Source organism: Dreissena polymorpha, chromosome 4 (assembly GCF_020536995.1).
Source record: "Dreissena polymorpha isolate Duluth1 chromosome 4, UMN_Dpol_1.0, whole genome shotgun sequence".
NCBI classification, from domain to species: Eukaryota; Metazoa; Mollusca; class Bivalvia; order Myida; family Dreissenidae; genus Dreissena; species Dreissena polymorpha.
The window spans coordinates 91,559,657-91,584,621 of NC_068358.1; the positions used below are offsets into that span (position 1 = coordinate 91,559,657).

The following is a 24,965-nucleotide window of genomic DNA, read 5'->3' on the forward strand; positions in this document are numbered from 1 at the left end:
TGAGCGTCAGCTAACGCTAATGTTTTTGCAAATCGGTATGTGCGTAGAAGCCTTAAAGGGGCCTTTCCACAGATTTGACATGTTTTGAAGTTTGTCATTAGATGCTTTATATTGATGAATGTAAACAGTGACCCCCGGAATCCTGGAGTAAAAAACGCTTTAGCCTAATGAGCTATCCTGCCAAGCATACATGAGAGGTGTATTCTATACCTGATATAAGCAATCTTCGTAGTTTCACAAATTTAAACGATAACAACAGAACTCTCCAAATTATTCAATCGTTTCGCGTTGCAACGCTCTATAATTTTTAGGTTTTTAAATCGTGAAAAGATGCATATAATGGCTATATTAGACCATGGTTAATGTTCAGTAATACTGATTCCTCACAAATATCATAACTAAAACGAAAATTTGCGAATCTGAAACAACTATTTTCAATTTTGTCAATTTACCAAACCGTGAAAAGATCCCTTTAACTATGACATGGAAAGACAACCACTGTCCGTTGCAGCAGACTACACATTCTACTAGCGTCTGCTAGGAAAGATAACCACCACATTTGCCTGTTTATAGTCCACAACTCACTGGTGCACTGCAGTTGGTGTATATGAGTAATAGAGTTTAACAGCTTGTAAGACGATATTGGCCAGTCTAGTGTTTATCATTGAAAATCTGCACATACTGGCTGCTTTCAGAGAAAACAGGGCTTAATGCATGTCAAATAAGATAAGCCTGTGCATACTGATAAGCTTGTGCAATGCAAACACGCTAAACAAGGACGACATGTCTTATTTTATAATGTTTAAAGGGTCTCTTGTACTGGGATGACAATTTATGCATAAGCATTTAGCCCTGTTTTCCCAAAACGAAGCTAAAAATTTATTTTTTATTAATGATTTAAAAAAAAAACATCTGAACCTGTGCTTTAAGACACACTCTTTATAATTTTGAATGGATTGTGTCCATTCAAAACTTGCAATATAAAAAGCTATAACATAATTTTTTAAACTGAGTTGCGTCTAAACTTATACAACAACGAACACCTACAGTGACGTCAGCGCTTTGATAAATTCCTGCAACCATTTATTCGCCACACGAACACTAACTAAAAATACGAATGCTTCAGTTATAGGCTACTATTCCATCTGTCCGCAACCGCATATCCGCATCCGCAAAAAAATAAAACAAGTAGAAATGCACTGCACTTATTCCATTCATCCGTATCCGCACGCGAATAGGCGTCCGCAATAGAACGCTCAAGTGAGCATTCTTGGGCTACTATTCCATCTATCTGTAAATGTATCCGTATCCGCAAAATATACGGACGCTATATTCCATTTATCCGCATACGTCGAACGTATCTTTATTTTTGTATATGGATAAAACTAAAAATTATAATTATTGAGATAATTATAATGAAGGACAAGCTGCTAAGCGTGAATTTAAGTAGATATAAGGTACAAATCATCGTTCTGTCCGTAAAAGGATACAAATGGTAAATACCTGAAACATCTTCTTTTAGTGCCTTGGCTATGATTTTCCATACATTTAAACTTTAAAGTATAATCAGAGTCACGATATGCAGAACTGCGTTGGTTGTATAATTCCGGGTATTTTTTCACGAATTCGATAGATTTTCAGTTTATTTTTTAGATGACAGCTACTCTCATCGTGCTAAATGCCGTCCGTATCTCGTCCGCATCCGTTTGCGGATAAATGGAATATAGCGTCCGTATAACGATTTTGCGGATACTGACGCGGATACGGATGCGGATGCGGATTGGTGGAATACTAGCCTTATTTTAGGAAAATATGTACGAAATATCTTCGTCACAATCGGCTCGGGCGCTTATTTGTCTTTGCTGCATATTACTGATTAACAGCACTAAATGACAATTCTATACTTTATAAGCCGTACGGCTAGACAATCTCAATAGGAAAGGCTATAATACGTACAGCGCCGTAAGGCTAGCCTATTGTCTAGCCGTACGGGGCCGTACGGTTAGCCTCTTGTCTAGCCGTACGGGACTGTACGACTAGCCACTGCCTTTAGTTATTGGAGGTTCTTATGTATTATACCCAGTCGCAAGTGGTATAGGCTATACTCAAATCTTTTCGTCCGTCTGTTATTGGATACTGTGATGGGTTATGTATCACATTCAATGTTGTTTTTTTTTGTTTATAAGACAAAATCAGATTTTTTTTCAAAATACCTTCCTTTTAACTAATTTGAAAGCATTTTTACAGGTCCATTCTTGCGAAGCAATAATGCAAGTTAAAGAACTGGTTTTACAAGTCCCTATTCGATATTTATGACATAACTATGACTAAAATCTTCAGAATAGTTCAAAGCACGAAATGAATATCTTTCTGTTGGACATGAGGAAGTGGACCGAATATCGATGACTGGATCATTTTCCACGAAGGCACATAAAACTACAGTAAAGTTCCGCTACTTTCAGCTTGGTCTTAATAGCATGTCGGACTTCATAATTAACAGGGTATTTTGTTCTTTATTCAATACTTTGGGACCATGCAATCTTGAAAAATTGCAATTTACAGTGTTCAATGTGGTCTTAATAGCGGTACTCTTCTTGTACTAGGAATCGCTGCGTGTTTTAGTCATTATCTTTGAAATCCTTTTCGAAGCTATCATAAAAAACATTTATACTCGTGTCACGCCAGGGTGACATCACGTCAGGTTTAAACACAATAAGTAAATACATATTGTTATAACGTTTAAATATTCGTTTGACTTCTATTTTTCATTTCAATTTAATAATCCTATAAATGTTTTGTTTTTGGTTGTCATATCTATTTACCATTAACGATCCGCAACTGTTTTACCTTTACGTATCTTTGCAATGAAACTGTTATAGCGACAACTGTTTCATTATAGCTGCTTGCATCACACGGACACCACTGTTATATAATTCAATGATTTCTACAAGGATGATTCTATCCTACATTATCTCAATTGTTTAACCAAGGACATTGTGCTTTTAAAAGTTCCGGCGACTACAAAATCACGCAACAGGAGAAAATAACACGATACGTAGTCAAATAATGCAAAAATTCAAATAAATATTAAAATAACATTAAACACATATTTAGTTCACCATTGTGTCATTCCCTCTGTAAAATGAATTCGACTCAAAATGTTATTAAATGTATAATGCAAGGAAACCATGCAGAGCGATTCATGCATAGGCCACACAAATACAAACACATCTGATCGTGAGGATTTAATATATAAAGTTTGAGGTCGAGAAGATCTTAACCACAATTCTAATGCGAGTGTCGCAAGATATAACTATGCTCAAGGCCAACTCATTTTTTAGCAAACAATGTTTCGTATTTCAAGTGACACTATCTCAGGGACCCGGTATGTCGGTATCAAGTATCACAGAGTATACATATATAAAAAAATAATTGGGTCATGGGGACCCAGATACGAGGTTTAAAGTAAAAAAATGTATATGTTATTTGTCTGCAGAAATAACTAGATATATTAAGTTTCGAGTTATATATAGGTTGTTGAAGGTAATTCGCATAAAACACGCTATTTTTCAGTTGGATACTAGCATGGGAAAGGGAAGTACCCAACACTCCGGAAATATATCACAGACCCTATAGTTAACCCAGTATGAGTATATATATATATATATATATATATATATATATATATATAAATTTTCATTAATGCATGCTTATTATTTCAAGAAATACCGGTCTAAGCTATGTAGAGAAAATGACAGGTATTCAAGATATGCGCTATTAATCACCCAATATCTGCAAGAATGTTTCTCCATCTGCTGGCTGATGTGTGTACAAGATCCACCTGTCGTGTTTGGGTCACTTCCCAAACATGGTGCAGCATTCGACAAGAACGCTTACAAGGAGTTCACACAGAGTGGTACCACCATTGACTTTGTGGTCTGGCCTGCGATGTTCTTATTTCAAGGTGGTAATGTTCTTTGCAAGGGTGTTGCTCAGGGCAAAACTCCATACACACCAGGCAAATCCAGTTCAAAGTCTGCGTGGTCATCGTCGCCTGAAGATCTAAAGTATGATTCGTATGCTAGGAAACACGAAGACAAAATACGCAGTCGAGACACAAGATCTGCTGGAACGTCTCAACCACCAGCTAATGGACGTCATTCTACTAAAGGTGAAGAAAATATTCGAAGTCGAAACACACCTGATTTTCAGAGCACTACAATGCACTCCAGTAGGTCATACGATGGGCGTAATAGGTACAGCGATGCTCGAATACCACAATACATATTAGAAAACTTTGAGTTGTATGCCCGAATATATCCAGCAAATGAACGCAAAGTGATGGAGGCGATGGGGAGAAATAATTATTACCGCTGTGTTGAATATTTCAAACAAAAAGGATACTAGTCTTTTAACACTTGAACAAGATGTGTGTGTAACTGTAATGAATAAACCCACAACTAAGTGTGTAAAGGGGAACAACCCAAAGCAGGTTAACCATCATGTTTTAGCATGTGTTTTATGATATAGTGTATGTACTTTATGTACAGGTGTTTCTGTGTCTTAGTTTACCAGTCGGTTTTAGATATGCATATTCATGACAATTTACATTCAATATCTTCATCATTTGATAGTGTAATATTGTTGTTTTTTAAAAAAAACTATCTTCATGTTTGTAATTTATTATGTTCTTTCAATCGAAGGGCTCTTTTGGCAAAGGATCGCTGATTAACAAGACAACAACTAATTACTTTTAGTAATAATTTAAATATCATCTTTATTACATTTATTGTTGTATTCATTCGTAATTTGATTATATCTAAGACTACAAGTATGCTTATTTCCATGAAAACACAAACAAACCTGTGTACGATATAAAGTGATTGCCAAATTATGTTTGATAAGAACTCCTCGTTGTCATACAATTGAAATTAATAAATGTATACAATAACAGTTAATTTGTTTTGTCCGATTATTTAAGATTCAGCTAAAAAAGCAAGTATCGAGGTACAGAGGAACACTATTATTAGCCGTCGAAAGATGTTGCCTGATATTGTAATAATTTTCCGGTGCTATCATGTCCAAAAAGCAGTTTTCTTTCCAAATAGTGAATAGAATTATTGCAATAACATTCAATTATCCTGATTGAAAAACATATTAGCAGTTTATCATGTAAAACTAAACGTAATTTTAAATCGTCAAACAAAGTTCATTCGAATTACACGATCGCATGTTTGGCATGATTCGATAAGATATGGCAGAGTCACCACTACGCGTTAGTAATCATAATTTACTTATTGATACAATTCAAAACATGCACTTTCTATATTTTGAATATAGCTTGGGGATAACAGAAACTTTAGTTTACAATTCAATTGAGATCTTGCAACAAGCCCTAAGATATATATTGTCATTAATATTGGACAAAGGTCGAGCTTGAAATGTAAATAAAATCCCGGCAGTAACGCTGTCGTCACGTTCCGCTTCAAAACCGATGAACTATTTAACCCATCGCTGTTGTTTCGTAAAATATTGCGTCAGTTAAACCTCAGTCACAAATAGACACCGATCACCGTCCGATCAGCGGCCGACGTTTTTTTCCGATCATCGGGCTGGCGCCGGCCGATGACCGCACGCACATCGGGTTATTTTGTAGCATCGGGCGGCGTCCGGATTGATTTTTTATATCACAGTTTGTTTTACCCGACATCGGGCCCGGAAAGGAATCGAGGTGAGATCGAAAAAAGATCGGACGATCAACGAACGGTTATCGCCCGGCGTGCGCCTGTAACCAGATTCATTGTACGTGTAACATAACGAGCATCGTTAGGCGTCCGTCGGGCATCGTGCGGAGGCCCTCCGGCAATCAGACGGTCGCCGGCCGATGAATATGCCTCTCGGAAATACCTTTACCTTTGCCGATACACGTTCAATGAATCCGATATCGGGCGATCGCCGGACGATACCCGTGCGTTGATCGTCCGATCTTGTTTCGATCTCAACTCGATTCCTTCCCGGGCCCAACGTCGTGTAAAATTTTAAGTGAGACTTAAAATTAATCCGGACGCCGCCCGATGCTACAAATTGGCCCGGTTTCCGAGCGATCATCGGCCGGTCGGCAGCCCGATGAGCGGAAAAATACGTCGGCCGCTGATCGGACGGTGATCGGTGTCTATTTGTGACTGAGGTATTAGAAGACGGAGCAGTTCATGCTTCGTGCTGAATCGTGGATAAGAATCACTAATGGAAGGTAGCGAACAAAGACAAATGTTATGTTATCATCCGTGTGGACATTCTAAAGGAGACATTTAACATGTACCCATTCAAAACCAGATAAATATTAAAAGACCATTCAAAACCGGATACAGATTATATGACCCAATTTCATCTAAACACAAACGCACAGAGTAACAAGGTTACGGTCATAAGTGCAAACGACGGCTTTGCTATGAAAGTTAAGACAGCAATGTTGATTTGAGTTTATTTAAATTGAATCTATGGTTCATCACAGAAACATAAAACCTATTAAGCTTATATTAGTCTGCTTTGATATGTAGTGTATTTTAGCGACATACCCCACTCCTGATATTTACCATTTGATATATAAAAGCGAAGACAAATACAGTCAATCTTGTGGATGCGACCACTTGTATTAAGCGACCTTTGTCTTATGCGACCATTTTGAAATCCCACGGAGCTTTTTCGCTATATAATGATATTGTATTCAGCGACTTTTGTCTTACGCGACCAGCGACCGCTGATTTCTATGTATTTTGATGTCCAAATCTTGAATTAAGCGACCACTAGGAGGTAAAAGTCAGCTTAAAAAGTTTACTATGTGGAACGTTAAGAGACAACGCCGATTTTTCTCGAGTATAGATAACAGGTGCTGAAACAATGCACTGTACGCGACAAACATTTCCCGAGAAGTGCGGAAAATAAACAAATAATCGGCAACATCTGTCGAAATCCGTACATTACCAATTTGTAATTATGCTAATTTGTAGATATTTGTTAGCCAATCACATTGTTATTTGCTTAATAAATTTTCCAATCAGGTCTGTTTGTTTGTTTTCAATTGACGTGTTTTAATTTTTTCAGCTCATTATGTATCATAATCGAGTCAGATTTCCTTAAGCGTACATGCAGAAATTAAAATGTCAAAACGAAAAGTGTTAACGTTGAACGAGAAAATTCGGGTTTTGGAATAGTCAAAGAGTAAAAGTGCACATAAAATTGCAGATGAGTTTGGAGTCGGTAAAACTCAAATTCAGAACATTATTAAGCGTAAAGCCGAGGTGCTTGAAGACGTGGAAAATTATGTGTCAGGTGAAAAAAAACGCGAAAAATATTTCCTTGTCTATGTTGTTTTTGCAAATAAATATGTACACACAATTCATTTATAATATATGATAATTTATAATAAGTGAAATGTATATATAAATTAAAATTACACTACCTTGCATACATAATTAACGGATTATCACCTATTTAAACTCGTTATTCCTTAACGACTCGAGGTCTAATACTTACCACATGGAGATTCTATCTTCCATCGCTTAATAATGTAATACTAATTAAAAAAAATATCGGGCTTCACAACTGTTTGTGGACAACTCGTCTTAAAGTATACAATAACTTGTTTGGGATTGGACAATTGTTTTTGGGGGCCGTTTGTACAGCATATGTTACTTATGAAAAGAGAGAGGGTACAGCATAGTATAACGTTTTCATTTAGGTTTATATATTGTTTTTCTCTGTAGCAATTATTTTTATTATTTTATTCAAATAAACCATCTTTGACAAAACTAGAGTCGTTTGTACCGAGGATTTGGAGGCTTTTTAAGCAAGCGCAATTCGCGATAAGTGTCTTTGAACGTTTTGTTCGTAATAAACTGACTCTTGAAGTGAAAGGTATGTGGTGATTTCACAACAACAACCTCATAGTAATAACAAGCAGAAGACCTACATAAACGAATTCATTAAAATGATTCAAACCTAGTTGTTAATAATGAGTTAAAACTGTAACAGGCTGTTCTATTGAGCAATATCTCGCTTCACGAATGTAAAGAAAAATATGTATCATATTTGAAATCGGCGACGTAAAAGCTTTAGAGGCCAAATATATCGTTCTGACGTTTTAGGTTTGTACGCGAGATGTCAAATAGTACGATGCAATATACCATATTCAGAACTTAAACCCATGGATTTCTCGGGTGTAAACTAATTTCGACTGTAATTAACGTTTGTCAATTGGGTCATATGAATATACGCATACTTCAACGTATTATGAAGGAATGTGGACAGACAATACAAACCCATTAGATCATTCTGCTTATAAATGAGCGTATCAGTAAATAGTGTTCACTGAGTTCCTGATACCGTGTATTATACTGCTCCAATCACTTGCATACTCATGTCGTACAAACTCATAAAGATCTCTATTCTGACCCATTTGCACAAGCCCTGGGCAAGTAAAATAAAAGTCGGACAAGTATACGCATGTTTTTTTTATTATATAGTCAGGTAAGTATCACATTTCATAAGATAAGTACATAAAATGAAATTTCTGGCAAGTGCTCCAAATCGTGAGTGCTGAGACTGTTTAGTCTTTGATTATCATTAGAATGTACTATTAATCTGAACAATCGTTCTGGTACGTGTCAATAATGTCGCTTACCTGCCCTTTTAATCACACCATCTTATCTAAACGTCATAACTCTTAGAAATTGAGCATCCGCACAATCGTTGACAACAAACATTCTGCTGTATAAATTTAGTAGATTAAACATTAGATTATTTTCAACATGAACATGGTCGTGTCGTTTGCTTTTGTACTCGCTGCGTCACTGGAAGTCGTTTGGGTGAGTTTTTCTATAAAAAATATTTTTTATTGTAAACGAAATATATAAATAAATTTAGAAACAAGTAATGGATATATCAAGTGCATTATGTCTATATGTGTATTTGCCGAGACAAGTTACAGTAAACTACAACAAAATAACATAATATGACTGACTATAACACGTCTAATGAAAATTGGTTGCATGTATTTGCGTGTGTACGCTGGCCGAAGGGAACAATCGGTATACACGTGTTTCGTAATGCATGTAGCACATAACGCCGTAACAACTATGTCTTTTCTTGTAAGCATGACTGGAATAAAAGTATTTTATTGTACTGATTCCTATACAAATCTGACTTGATAACTAGATATATCTGACAAATTAAATTAGAACTCAGCATATTGTTTAAAGAAATACTTCTTTAATTCAGAGCATTTAGAATATTATATATATTATGAGACAACGTTCCATTTGTATATAGAATATTTGTGTTGGTGGAATTGTACTATATTGATATATAACTCCGCTGCGCTTGAATAGGTGTTTTTATTATCGGTACGTCTTTCTATGAACAAGCACACTCACACGCAAATAATCAATGCTCAAATGCGGTTGTTCACATATGCATTAGCCTGCAATATGTGGGAGCAGTGGTCTAATAGTAGGACGCTGGCATAGGGATCGAGAGGTCCCGGGTTCGAATCCCGCCCTGACCGCTGGAATTTCCTTGAGCAAGAAATTTATCCCACAACTGGTCCTCTCCATCCATGTGTATAAATGGGTACCTGTGAGGGAAATAAGCAAATGTGCCGTGGCTGCATACTGCGCCAAGATGTTAACGGACGACGTATGACCCAGTGATTAGGGAAAAACTGTAAAGCGCCTTTGAACGCACATCTCGAGTATGAAAAGGGCGCTATATAAATGTGGTTATAAAAAGAGATGAATTAACAGGCGTCATTTCACGACAAAAATGTGTTATTTGTGATATCCGTATCAGCATTTATCATAAAAATGAAGTGAGAGTGAACGATTTACAATTTGACTCTCAGTATCCGATACCCATTTAACAGCCCTCGTTTACAAAATAGCTATTCGTTTGTATAATTTGCTTGTTTGCAAATTATTTTCGGATAGCTTTTTACGCGAATCTGTGGTGTCATCCTTACGACAGGGGGTTGTTTAAATAGTTTTCGCTTTGAAATGTCTAGGGGGTGGGGGCAGCCATTAAATACTCAATTTGAAATACGGTTATGATATATGGAAGTGTCTAATCTATACCGAAATTTCAACAGTATTAAAGCCAGCATATATACATTTCATATATGTGCATAACAAAGTATTGTATCCAGCGTTATTAATCCAGTATGCCGGTAGTTGCACCGACGCCGACTGCCCCGGCGGTTGCTGCTATTCGAACACCGTCAACCCCCACGGTAAATGCTACTCGGTATCCAATGATACCCAGATCTGTCATCTTCCCAACCATCAGGTCAATTACATGCTGTACCCATGCGGTTGCGCCTCAGGTAGTGCTGCTTTTTCATTATTGATTAACAAAATTTGATGCAAATGTTAGTTTAAGTGTTGCGTGAAAAATGTCCCATTTGCCACTCATAAAAAGACTTATTAAGATCAACACGGACTTTCAGATGGTAACATAAGTTTCATTCCTCCCAGGTTCTAAACTGACCCATTTTAACACATAGTATAAAATATGATTGTTTTTCTTAAAGAAAGCAGGAAAAGTAGGAAAACTAGGATTATTCTTTAGACACAAAGATATTTCAAAACATACTTCTATAATCTAATTTTCTCAAACATATATATTATCAAAGGCAAATGCTGAGTTTGGGGGCACATGAACTGGTTGTTGGTGATTTCTTTTTAAGGGTGTATTTTTTAATCAGTAAAAAGCAACAAAAGTTAGAAGGTATTTTAAGAAAAAGGAGGAAAAAGTATGACTAATTAGCGCGTATTTTTAGAATAGTAAGGAAATTGTTTAAATGATTTTTAAGAAAAAGAAGGGACAAGTATGAAGGATGAGGTTGTGCTTTTTTATTGCAAATGTATGAACGATTAGAGTGCATTCTAAAAAAAACGCTTGAACAATGTAAACAAGTAAGATAAGTAGATACAATTTAGGAAAATTTAGGTCCAGTTGAGGGCGTTGTATTTTGTGTTGTTATCATTGTTATATTTCCATAGTGCTGTTCTATGCAAGCAATAGTATCAATGTACACATGATACAATACAAAACATCATAATGTGTAGTTCATAGTGTTTAGATCATTTAATATGTCGAGCATGCTATCAAGAATAACGCATAGTGGTAATATGATAAATTACTAAACTGCACTTTGGTTATAACCTTCTACATCAAATATAACTGTTCTTTTGAGTAGAAAAAAACAAAATGTTACAAACCCAATATTTTGTAGAATAAGCATTTATCAACAATAAACCTGCACATTACTTATGTACTTCTAAGAATATCTATAAATGTACCACAACTGGCCCCAGCAAAATTATGGAAAGCTTTTTTTTGTGTTGTGTATTTTGATAACAATGTCGACCTTTCAAACTCTAAAATCACAAGTGTTCGCTTTAAAATCAGGTTAATCCTTTTACAGGCCTTACATGTGACGACATCCATTTTGATCCATCGTTACCGGACCCAATCCACGACGCAGAGATCCTTCTGCTCGGTCACGGATATGGTCTCTGTACATCGACACCCGGAACAATCTTTGGATAATAGCATTGTCTATTAAATTTTATATTAAAAATATAATGATTACTTCAAAATTGTTCCTTCATCTTATTTTAGTAGCGAGTAAGTGAATGAGTAAGCGAGTATAATTGAGCAAAAAAAGATAAATAAACATTTTGTGCAACAGATACGAAATGTATTCCGGTTTAATTTATTTTAAAGTAATGCCAATCACAAAAACCATTATTAATAAGCATTGTATTTAGTATATAAATATAACATGTCTGACAGGGTGACAATTAATACATAGTTCCCGAGATAATAGCAGGTGCGCGCTAACAGGATGTGTCCGCCATTTTGTTTGGCAAAAACACACAATCGATACCTCTATCTACATCTACATCTGATTAATTTTCGTGAATTGTCGCCTTTCTAGAAAAATACTGACTAAGTAGAACTTATGTAATGTTAAAATGGCAGATAAGCAATCATTAAACTCGTACAAGGATCGCCTAGAAAAAAAGGAAAGGAAAAGATACGAGGAAAAAATATCCTTAATAGGGGGAAGAGATCCGTACGCTTTGAGCAAGGGCGATCTCGCCAGTGATAATAAATGTCTTCCATCAGTCATATACATTGACATTGTAAATTATAAAATTAACAATAATAGTGTATATACATTTGAGCATCTGAAAACCTACAAATCTATGGAAGCAATCAACCAGTTGGCAGGTGGATGGGTTCGTGACGTACAGAGCATGACTGTAAATGACAATGTTTAGGTGACAGCAAAGGTTTGTAAAGTCTATACCATTGTCGTGTTAATATATCGAGATCTAGCATCAAATATAAATATGGATTTGTAAAAAATTTAAGTAAATAGTTTTAACCTGGACAACCACATACATGCATGTAGTCATTACATAAAAGAAATTTAATTGGAAAATATGCTGGCTTGAGGGGGTCCAGGAAATCATACCAGTGCCTTGATGGCCCAGTCTATAATGCCCGCTTCATATGCAGGATCAAGGTTGTGGGTTCGGTCCTTGGCCAAGGCATACCAATATTATACTAGTGGCTCACATGCGAATACCATGTATGTCGCAATACATTTATAACTGTAACGGTACAACTAATCAAACCTAATCTTACTTGTTCTTTGTTTGTTACATTAATAAATGCTTCTTTATCTTTTAATTTAACTTCTTACAGAGAACATATTGTTAAGGTTTACTGAAACCAATGAAATATATATGGGGATCAGTTTCTGTTTACCCCCTGGTGTTCTGTTTCTGTATATAGGTTATGAATTATTATTATAAACATTCATTTCAATCTCACTTAGGTTCGACACTCCCAGCAGATGAACGCAACACCACTTCATCCCTGGGTCATCGCCAATAAAGACGGTATGGTAGAGCCAGTACATTGCGACTGCAAAGCTGGTCTCGGGGAGACATGTAGCCACGTCGGAGCCTTGCTTTTTCACATAGAGTCTGTACACCGCCTCATGTCCCGCAGAACTGTGACCTAGGAAAAGACCAACTGGTCCATGCCTTCAGCAGTCTACAAGGTGCCCTATGCTGAAGTTCGTGATATCGATTTCACCTCTGTGTCAACCAAGAAAAGGCGTCTTGACAGTGTAATTAATGGTATGTACATATACTATTAATGAGTGGCATTATACACCTTTATCAAAGCTTATCTTAACTTAAAGACTGTGAGAAACACTTGCACTTTAGCAGCCCATATAATAATGGGCTAGGAAGGGACGTAACTTTTATTCTTTTAACGTGATGTGTTTCCAGGGGCTGCTGCCACACACCCTTGCTTTGGCCTTGTACCAAAACTAGCGCATAACGTAGTATATGTATATGTATATATTATGTATGAGCCGCCTCACTAGAAGAGGCACCTTAGGCAATCGCGATCAGTTTAGACCCAGGTCAGCTTGCACTAGAAAGCGCAGTCTGATCAGGATCGTGACTGTTCGCTATTCAAGTTCTAAAGAAATTCTTAAGATGTTAAACGAACATTTTAGATCTTTTTTGAAAGCATGTCTTATCTGGATTCAGACTGGTCACAATTATATTTAAGGTCCTTTTTTCTCGCGTGGGCTGTGACATAGCACATGTATGTTTCATTGTACAATTAAATATCTTTGTTCATTTTTTTCGATTTATGGGCACTTTTGTATTTTTAGGTGAGGACGTTCAACAAGAGCGACAACCTCTGAAATTACCTTCATGTACCTGAACCGACGGCACTTGAAAGGTAGGAGCTGTTGCGAGATTTGCATGCAGCAAACACACGTTCGTCCGTTCTAACTGTCTCGTCTGGATTCCAGGATGAATTTATACCGCACATTCTTCAAGATGGAAATCTACCTCAGACCCTTGTGGATCTACGGGATGACAAGTTCTTAGATATGTCCCCGGAGGCTCTGAGAGTGTATTGAACTCAGTAAAATTTTAACAGTGACTGAAGAGCAGGCTATTAATATTGAAAGGCTCACACTAGACCAGAGCAAATGTAAGGAGTGGTTTCGCTTTCGGCTAGGACGAATAACTGCTTCCATCATGGCATCTGTGTGTGCAACAAGCATTGAGAAGCCTGCCTTATCAACTGTCTTAGCTGTATGCAGCACCAAGCGCTTCAGATCGAAAGCTACTGACTATGGAATTAAACAGAAAAATACTGCTTTGAAGGACTATGAAAAACGAATAAGGACAGAACATGAGAACTTTACCATAACAAGATGTGGACTGTGTATTAACCCAGAGTATCCTTATATTGGTGCAAGCCCGGATGGTTTTGTTAAATGTGATTGCTGTTGTGAAGGTCTGGTTGTAATTAAGTGCCCTTATACTGCGAAGGACCATGGCCTAGCTAATATTCCGTATCTATGTGAAGGCAAGCTAAAGGACAGTCACAAGTACGCTTACCAAGTGCAAACACAGCTCCTTGTAACCGGAAAGGATTATTGTGATTTTGTTGTATCGTCCCTATCTGAAATATTTGATCAAAGGATTGAACCCGATTTTAAACTGGGTGATGATATTGTAGAAAAATCACAGGCTTTTTTCACTCGTGCAGTTCTACCTGAACTGACAGGAAGTCTGATTTCAAGAGAAAGGCTACAGAAAAAACTCCTCGGACATGAACAGTGTTCAATGATGTGTGCCATAAAGGTCTGCACAGTATCAGTGCTACTCAACATCCCAAAGTAACTTGTCAACCCCTCTCCCCAGTGAAAAAAGCTGCTCAGCCCCTTTCCCCGGTGTACATGAGTATCCAATCCATGTGCATCAGTCAGTCCGACACGGCTTCTCATTTATGTGTTATTTATGTATGTAATTATGATATGAGCCACGTCACTGGAAAAGGGACCTTAAGGCTATTGCTACCACTTTGGATCGAGATCTTTAAAGCGCAGTCTGATCAGGATCCAAACTGTTCGCTATTCAGTCAGTAAAACAAATATGTCAAACGAACAGTCTGGATTTTGATAAGACTGTGTTTTCAGAAGCAGGCTGATCTGGATCAAAACTGGTCCCATTTGCCCTAAGGTTTCTTTTCAAGTGACATGGTTTGTCTTGCTATGCACATGTATGTCTGTCTCTTTACTACTTAAATGTGCTTTTCTTTCAAAGCTAAGCCACATCAAATTGATTACTTGTTGTGTTTTTTTTACAAATAGTTTTTTTTCTGAAGCAAGGGAAAAAAATTATTAATTTTAATATTTTTTTGTATTTATGCTATTTATCAACTAGATTTATCCTCGACTACAGATGCCAGAAATTATATCAAAAATAAAGCAACATATATGAAGCATGCGAACAAATACTATACATGTATAAGAACATTATTTTTTTCCTTTATCGAATAAATTAGAGCGAGTAACTAGTTATCAATTTTGATGTGGCCGTCGTCTTAATATATTACCGGGGGTATTCCTTATAATATATAGCATGTGCTACTGTTTGCCTTAGTGCTATCAGCATATGGTTTGCATGTTTGATGTTTGATGTTTAATAAATCTTGAATATTTTATGTTGTTGGTGTTATTTGTAAAGTTAATTATGCGTCCAGTCATATAAAATGAGTTGCTGATGGTGACCTATTTGGATTTGGAATCAGATCTGCCTCCACTTGAAAAGTGTAGTCTCATTACTAGTCTAATCAGGATCCAAACTGTTCGCCATTCACTCAGTTAATAAAAACAATCACAGATCCAATATGTTTCTTATTCAGTCAATAAAGCAATGCTAAGGCTGATCTGGATCCAAACTGGTCACAATCACCTTAAGGTCCATTTTCCTGTAACGTGACTCAAAGTTCTGAAATGTCTCAAGGACTGCATAAGAAAACAAAATTATTTTTAGATATTTTATTTAGTGACAGAAATAAACGATGTCCGAAATAAATAAATATACATATATACAATAATACATAAGCATTCTTTGCAAATGTTAACACTAGTATGTAAAACTGATTCAGGTGTCCGCATAACCAAGCCTGGTATTTCAAGATGGTGCTATTTTTAAATTATTTTTGCATTCGTTCAAATTATACAATATATACACGTTAAAATCGAAATGCAATAAAAAGATGAAGCATAATCTTCTGTCACTTTAGTCTTATTCTTATGATATCTAGACAGTAATATATGAGGTAGCACATACATTTCATATGATCCTTTAGATGTCACTTTATTGTTGTTAAGACAGTTGCCTTCACAAAAAACTTATTAATTGAACCCAACTACAGATTCATGTATGTTGGTTAACGCACAACAAACAGTAGCTATTTTATCAATTGCGAGAATACTTCCTTTTTCGTTCATGAAATAGTCTATAAGAAGTTTATCTTGCAAGATTTTATATTTGTTGCGGACAAGACCTATGACTCTTTCAACATGGATTCTCACATGCGCAATTTTCCGAGTTGTTTCAACATCTATGGCTGACAACTGGGCCTTACCACGCGTAAAAGCTGGTATATTTATTTCGGCAAAATAAACACCGACACTGTCTGCAATGTCAAAACCACGATCTGCTAAAACTAAATCACCTGGCAGAAGCTTGCCTAAAATACCACAACCTTCTGTTATACACTTGTCAGAGGCCCTGCCACCCCATCCAGAAGAAAGAAACGAAATAGATCCTTGGGATGTTATTCCAATCAAGAATTTAACCGTATTGTTATGTTTGCAATTGCTCCAAGTCTGAGCTCTTGCCATAAGTCCTTTAGGTCTTTGAATGAATATTTCAAAACAGTCAATTATGACAGCTGTGTTTTTGGAGAAGTGTATTCTGAATTCCATTGGCATTGTCTTTTGTAACTCCTCTCTCTCTGGTCAGTAAATCAAGTGTTTCATTCTGATGTACAGAATGTGTATCATGACTAAAAAAACTAGACACTGTTGATGTGGAGACACCAAACCTGTAAGCTCAGTCTTACACTGGCATATTGAGTTTAATGCGCATCAATGTCATTAATAGTATTTCAAATATTCCCAAGCCTATATTTTTGTACAGATGAATGGAGTTACTATGTTAAGCACTATCATAAGGGCGCGGTAGTTCGGCAGACCTGTATAGTATTTAACCTTTTCATCGTCATGTTCAAAACTTTTCTTTGACAGCTGATGGGCTTGCAATTCAGCTTTCAGCTGCATGTTCTCAGAGATCAGTCTTTGTAGTTCACTATCTAACCTACTCTGTGTTACTCGTGGAGTAGATGGGCTCTCTGGACGTTCACTTTCGTCAGAATGATCGGTGGGCTTGGAAGGACTCTCAGAGGCAAGCGACTAGGCTGTGAATGTTTCATGACTGTCAGAGGCAAGCGGCACTGCTGTGAATATTTCATGACTCTCGAGCGATTCAGAATGTAACTCAATAAGTGCTCTGGCCACATGGTGCTTCTCTCGAACCTCATCCCTATCCAACTTCCTCTGATATCTGAAACTAAATAGCATACTAATAATACCATGTACTTAATAAAGAGACAGACCAACCAACCAACACTGAGACTCACTGACTCTTGTACAATCCCAGTTCGAACCCATCAAATCCAGATAGCACATTGGGTAGTCTATTTTTCATGCATTTTCAGATTAAACCACATTTATCATACATGTATAGTGTACCTTTTATTGTTAGTTTCTATCTTCTTCTCTTTCTTCAAAGATTTACTGGATCTTTCATACATACTAGATGGTTTGCCTGAAAAAAGAATGTCATTACAATTAAACTATACATCAAATAAGAAGACCAGATGTTAATATTCTGAGTGCATTGTAACAGAAAAATGTACACTTGTTCAGAATCAGATATATGCAAAGAAATATGCAATGAATTTGACTGCACTTTACCTCTGCATGAGGCCTGGACCAGCCGAACAATAACACGGAAGTATCTATAAAAAGAAAGCTCAGGCTTTAAATTTTAAAATTGAACATCAATATATACATTTCAATTACCGTTTATGAAATGATCGGAGCAGATCTTCGAGTATTTTGTCAGCGCATCTTTCCGGTTGATATATGCCAGCCATAGTCGGCGCCGATCTGAACTCAAAGTTTTCGTGAAATCGCCTACATTTTCTCTGACAGAGGGAATTGAGTAGAAACCTCGTCGTACTAATTTATCTGCTCGATTGCAGCAACCTTTAACCCAACATGACACACCTATATTTTACTAAAAATAGATGAAATCGTCATCTGAAGTAGGTCAAGCGTAAGTGGGTTTGTTTGCCAAACAAAATGACGGCGGTGTAAAAAGTACCCGGATGTGTGACGTCACATGAAAACTATATATTTGTCAACCTGAGCAAGTACTGTCAACTGAAACGAAGCCGATGTTGACAGTATTTTTTCCGAAAGTTGACAAATTTACAGTCACCCTGTCAAACATGTTATATTTGTTTTATTATACCAAAAAAACTATTCAAACATAAACAATTTATATGAACCTTGTCTGTTTACAAACACCCGTCTTTTAATTTCATACGTAGCTTTAAAACACATTTCATGATACTATACATCTCCGATGATCTTTTTCCGGATGTGGAAGCTGGTTTTGTTGCAAGAGATACAACGTGTATGCCGTTAACGGAACAAAAAAACAGCCCTTCTGAAAATATAGTAACGGTTTTACAGATCTGCTTGGATTTAAAAAGTGAATGTCGTCCAAAATTTAACGCTGTAATTTGGTTGTTTCAAAATGTTTAAAACACATAAGTTGCGCGCACAAGTATCTTACTTATTGAACATTTATATCCAAATGAAAAAAAACGTAACCATGACATTATGAATTTCAATAAAACCAGTTTCAGCTTAAGCCATGGTATTTATGACGTAGTTCAATTAATTTCGATATTTGCTCCAATAATGCCGATGCATGTTTTAATGTGTCAAATATAAGCCTACGTATTTCACCTACATTTCCAAAATATGAAGATTACCCTTCTACATAACTGTCTAAATAATAACTATTTGGTAATATGTGCATAAATACTGTTGTTAACGATGATTTACTAGATCTTTTTCGTGAAACCCGTCTTAAATATCTCGTTAATACGTATTCAGCTTACTTATTTAACCATTAATATGATCAATTGAAAGCGTCACTAAACTTATTTTAACAGTCTATATATAAGCCTTAATCAACCCAGTAATATTGTTAAGATGAGTATGTATGATTATTCACACAACGTGATAATGATTCATGCTGAAACAAAAAGCTTAGACGGTATGCGCTCTGTTAGAAATGTTCTTCTTTTACTTCCGTTATTTGTTATTTTAACAGTTTGAAAACAACAAGATAATATTTCATTTTTGTAGCCTCACGATTCTGAACAGTATTTGTTCGGAACTTAATCAGCATTCCACAATGAGTAACATACGGTGTGCTGTTAAATCGTGTATAACACTAGTCATCTGTAAGGCGCATTGTTTTCTACGAAACGTAATAAACGGCTACAAAAATATTGCTCCATCTCTAACACTTTTTTGACGCGCAGATTAGAATTTAAAAAAATACGCTCCACTGCAGGGTCATAATTAAGTGGTCATTATTTAATCAATGATATATACGTCGATATGATGAAGTGCGTTGAATCCTTAGTAAGAAATGGACTTTGGTTGAAATTGTATAACAATGTATCGAAGGTTCTCGCCACTAAAATAATTTTAAACGCGGTTTGTTTGCGTCAATGAGTGGAATTTTCGCATATGTTTTGGGCGTTTTCAATATAAATCAAATATCTCGAAGTTTATCTTCACTGCGATAGAAAAACTAAGTATCAAACATAATAACACTTTTAAATGACTGCAACTTAATACATGTTTTAGAACACTTTCACTTTTGCCATAAACACTCTTTTCAAAGTGAATTTAAAAATAGAGCAATTGATTGTATTTAACAGGAATGGGTCAGGCCATTAAAACATACGGTGACAAATTTGTCGTGTAAAAACAAAAATTAATTTTGAATATGAAATCAATTACGACAGCCTGCTATTATTTTAGACATAGACTCTCAGTACATCTTTAAATGGTAGAACTCGCATTTTAAATACCTATGTCTAACCTCACTCTAAATATTTACGTATATAATTGTAAATGATTTAAACTATAGTTATTTAACATACTGATAAAATATAATTGTTGTTAACAGCAATTCGTCAGTAACCACATAATTATTTTCATAACGAATACGATGCGTACCGGAATAATAAGCAGTGGTAGGACAAAACTGTTATAAGGCCAACCAAGAAAAATACTCGCCTCTAGAGGATTTAGATGGGCTAACGAATCGAATCATTTAAATCGTGCAAAAATGCACATCGATCTTTTAAACATTTTTGTTATGCTAACAAATGAATTAACCAATCGGGGAAACACAAAATTCAGTTTATTCGCGTATAACGATTCATATACGCTCTGGTAAAAAAGGATTTTCATTATTAGACAACATTACTTTAATCGGCATTCACTATGTGATGTACATCTAGATTATTAAAACTCATTCCGTGCTTTGTCCTTACGTATTTTTAGAATTTATTGCTTGTGTTAAATATAAAACTGGACATCATAATTCAAGAAATGGTACTTTCAGACCTCCTTGCACTACGTTAACCTCATAGTAAGTTTGGAAACTGTATGAAGGCCTCGTGTTTGTCCTCGGTAATTTAAGCGTCCTTCGTTTTAAAATTTAATAAGATAATCTAATATCGATTACAAATTGTACGAAATAAGGCATGGATGGCAATAGTGTTTTTGTATAGTGTCTCATCGAATTGAGCACAGTAGTATATCGATTGTCGGCCGTTTAACTTGCGATACATAAAAGACGAAAATGTACATATCGGCTATATAGTGCGTTAGTGGATTATTATGGAAGGGAAAGACCGACAATATTATTCATCACCAGAAATGTTGCACGTGTTGAATATTCAGAACATTTGTTTAACTGAAAATTTTTAAAATGCTTAAACACAACATTTTAATATCTGTTTTTTTACAATTGTAAAGTGTAAAATGTTGTATGTTCCGATTCTACAAAAACGATATGAAAATAAATCAATTAAGAATATAGAGATATTTTCATTTTAATTCGATCGATGTCCAAAGTACACATGTGTAGACTTACTTCAACAGGTTTAAATGTTTAAAAACAAACATGTTACTTCTTAAACTACATATCTGAAAATGAAGATAGTGTATATAATTATATAATCTACATCTTAACATACCTAATATTGTAGTCATGATAATAAATAAAAGATAATAGATCCATCTGAAAGTAAGTTGATGACAAACTACATTAGCATATTGAATATTTTCTAAGTTGTATGATCGGTTTTAGTAATCTGCTACAAGTCAGCATCTAACAAGTGTACACTATACAATTGTACAGAATACAAGTTGACGAATCCCAATTCATCATTTTACAACACATTTTCAAGTCAACCGGTGTAAGGGTACAAAGTGTCATAAGTAGTAGCCTGCCTTTGCCTTCTGTTATCGTGGAAGAACCTACTGTCCAGCTTAACTGCATAGTCGTGATAGGTCCCAGGTTAATATTGATTAAGATTTCGATATATCAGCATCATCATTGTTATATTCATGGATGCAGATAGGTGTGAGGCACATTGGATCACATAATTAGTGGTTCTCGACCAACTGCTCGCTGTAGACAATTTACCTGGAAACAAAATTTAAAGTAATATTATGCGCATCTAACTACGGACTTCTGATAGTGCCTTCTATAATCTCGCCCTTCTTTCAACAAGGGCGACACACGGCACACGAAGCGATACACGATATTTTGCGCGACAGTCGCGGCGACGCACGATATTTTGCGCGACAGTCGCGGCGACGCACGATATTTTGTGCGATACACGAAGCGACGCGCGAGAATGTACAAAGAAATATCGCCCTTGTGTAGGTAGCCCAAAAGGCAATATATCGTGTTAAATATATCAAGCGTCGCCGCGACTGTCGCGCAAAATATCGTGCGTGGCCGCGACTGTCGCGCAAAATATAGTGCGTCGCCGCGACTGTCGCGCAAAATATCGTGCGTCGTCGAGACTTTCGCGCAAAATATCGTGTATCGCTTCGTGTGCCGTGTCTCGCGTTCAAAGGGCGACGCACGAAACACGAAGCGACGCACAATATTTTATTATTCAAATATCGTCCACATTCTCCGAATCTCGTGTATCGCGGTCAATTTCAGACCGCGACACGCGACGCACGAAGCGATACTCGATATTTTGCGCGATAGTCGCGTTGACACGCGATATTTGTACTGTTAAATATCGCTGTAATAATATCGCCTGTCGACTCTCGCATTTTCAAAAAACAGGGGAGACAAAAAGGGGATATTTTACGTCATCAAGCATGTGCATCATGTCGTATATATATATTTTGATATAATATTATTTTATAATAATGTTTATGTCTAATCAGCAATTAAAATGGATATTATCGATATAGCAAGCTATTCGCTTCTTAAACTTCAATCTGGCCATAAATAAATATTTAATATTACATAAATATTTTTAATATAAATGTATATTTGATGATAGGAAAATCGCTTGAAATAACGATTTTGAATATAACACTGAGTTCCCTAGGGTGAGTTATTAGCTGTTCGATTCTAAGGTTGAACGTGTAATTCATATTAGACATGCAGAAAAGTAACAGTGTGAACTTTATCTGAATATAATTATATGATAGTAATTTATATATGGAACCATGTTCAGCAATATGAAACACACGTTTTGCGCCCTTCACCTGCGTTTTTGTAAGCCAATATAAATATTACAAAATTGTTGTTTGCACTGTTTGCAGTTTTATTTATGCCGATAATGTATTTGATTAAGCATGATTAAAGGTATTTAAATGGCAAAACAATACCAGCAACAAAAATACCGTCTAATTAATGTAGACTGGACATTAATGTTGCTTGTTAATAATCGGGATAACCTATAAATGATGATTACACATGTACTAAAAAGAAATCTTCTGGTTTCATATTGATGTCTTACTTGAAGTTAAACGTTATCTACAAATCTGCAATCCTATGGGAAGTGATACAGATTATAATGATATATTATCTTAAAATTGATAGAAATTTTACTCCATTGTTCAAATTTCTGAATAGTTTTAATCATATATCCTTGTCAATATATATAAAAATTATTATGAAAATTAATTAATTTGTACTCGGCTTACTAATGCTAGAATAATCTTTATAAGTGTGTCGAGGGCAGGCATATTGATGATAAATGGTTAAACAGTTTTAAAAAACGCAACAGTCGACAGGCGATATTATTACAGCGATATTTGAAGGTCACATAACCCCAAACCGGAACTCCTGTTTGCAGGGTTACATGCAGCCAACTTGATACTTAGCACACATTGTTCAGTGCATGCTGCCTAGGATTTGTAAAATACATTGCAAATGGTATGTTATGGTATCAAATTGAAGGTATATTTGTAGGCAAAAAGAAAAAAAAATCGTTTTTTGTTAATGGTTCTCGGCTTTAAATGTAGGTCATACTATTTGAGCCCAAAATGACCGCCTCTACAGCTGCCAAAACCGGTGTGCCTATTCTTAGGTAAACAAGAGGACCTGAAAGGCCCAAGTTATCCCCCGCAACATATGCTTTGTTTGAGGATGGGTGCAAATTGGACGGATGAACATAATGAAAGATGGACGGACAGAGGACAATAACAAAAAACTAAATGAAATCCGACAAAGCACTTCCAAGATATGGCTCCGGACACAAAAGTGCCGGACGGACAGCCGGACGGACGGACAACACCAAAACAATATCCCTCCGCCTCTGGCGCGGGAATATATTCATACCAAGTTTCAAAGAAATCCGCCAAAGCGCTTCCAAGATATGGCTCCGGACACAAAAATGCCTATAGTAAAAAGCATTTTTTCAAGATACAAAGGGCCATAAGTCTGTTTTTAACATATGGTGTACAATGCCATTTGGCGTGCATCATCCTCTTATGCATATATATACTCATACCAAGTTTAAATGAAATCCGCCAAAGCACTTCCAAGATATGGCTCCGGACACAAAAGTGCCTATAGTAAAAAGCATTTTTTCAAGATACAAAGGGCCATAAGTCTGTTTTTAACAGATGGTGTACAATGCCATTTGGCGTGCATCATCCTCTTATGCATATATATACTCATACCAAGTTTCAATGAAATCCGCCAAAGAACTTCCAAGATATGGCTCCGGACACTAAAAAGCATTTTTTCAAGATACAAAGGGCCATAAGTCTGTTTTTAACAGATGGTGTACAATGCCATTTGGCGTGCATCATCCTCTTATGCATATATATAAACATACCAAGTTTAAATGAAATCCACCAAAGAACTTCCAAGATATGGCTCCGGACACAAAAGTGCCGGACGGACGGACAGCCGGACGGACGGACGGACGGACGGACGGACAACGCCAAAACAATATCCCTCCGCCTCTGGCGGGGGATAATATATTGAGTTACAACGCATAGAATTTATTAACATGCATTTTTTTCAAAAGATTATGCATTTATTTTTCCAAAGATGTATGATGTTATAGTAACTATACGTTTGATCATGGTAAAAATTAATATCGAACTACAACTATTTTATATGTTATATAGAAGAAAATAAATTGCGAATGCGTAACCTTGAACAGTGCAAATATCGCGTGTCGCCGCGACTGTCTCGCAAAATAGCGAGTATCGCTTCGTGCGTCGTGTTTCGCGGTCTGAAATGAGACCGCGATACACGAGATTCGGATAATATTGGCGATATTTGAATAATAAAATATCGTGCGTCGCCGCGACTGTCGCCCAAAATATCGTGCGTCGCTTCATGTTTCGTGCG

The 24,965-nt window shown here is 36.3% G+C and overlaps 3 protein-coding genes across 17 annotated transcripts in view; 2 read left to right on the plus strand and 1 right to left on the minus strand.

Moving 5' to 3' along the window:
• The window catches only part of LOC127877355 (glycine receptor subunit alpha-4-like), a 136,767-nt gene that overhangs the window by 51,059 nt on the left and 60,743 nt on the right, over positions 1-24,965 (plus strand). The window lies entirely within an intron of this gene.
• The window catches only part of LOC127877353 (myosin-11-like), a 120,638-nt gene that overhangs the window by 11,817 nt on the left and 83,856 nt on the right, over positions 1-24,965 (minus strand). The window lies entirely within an intron of this gene.
• Positions 8,742-24,965, plus strand: part of LOC127877359 (uncharacterized) — a 56,559-nt gene continuing 40,335 nt past the window's right edge. The window contains exon 1 of the mRNA XM_052423108.1: positions 8,742-8,864. Within this exon, the coding sequence (XP_052279068.1) occupies positions 8,808-8,864 (57 nt within the window). The 5' untranslated portion in view covers positions 8,742-8,807. The remainder of the gene's footprint in view (positions 8,865-24,965) is intronic.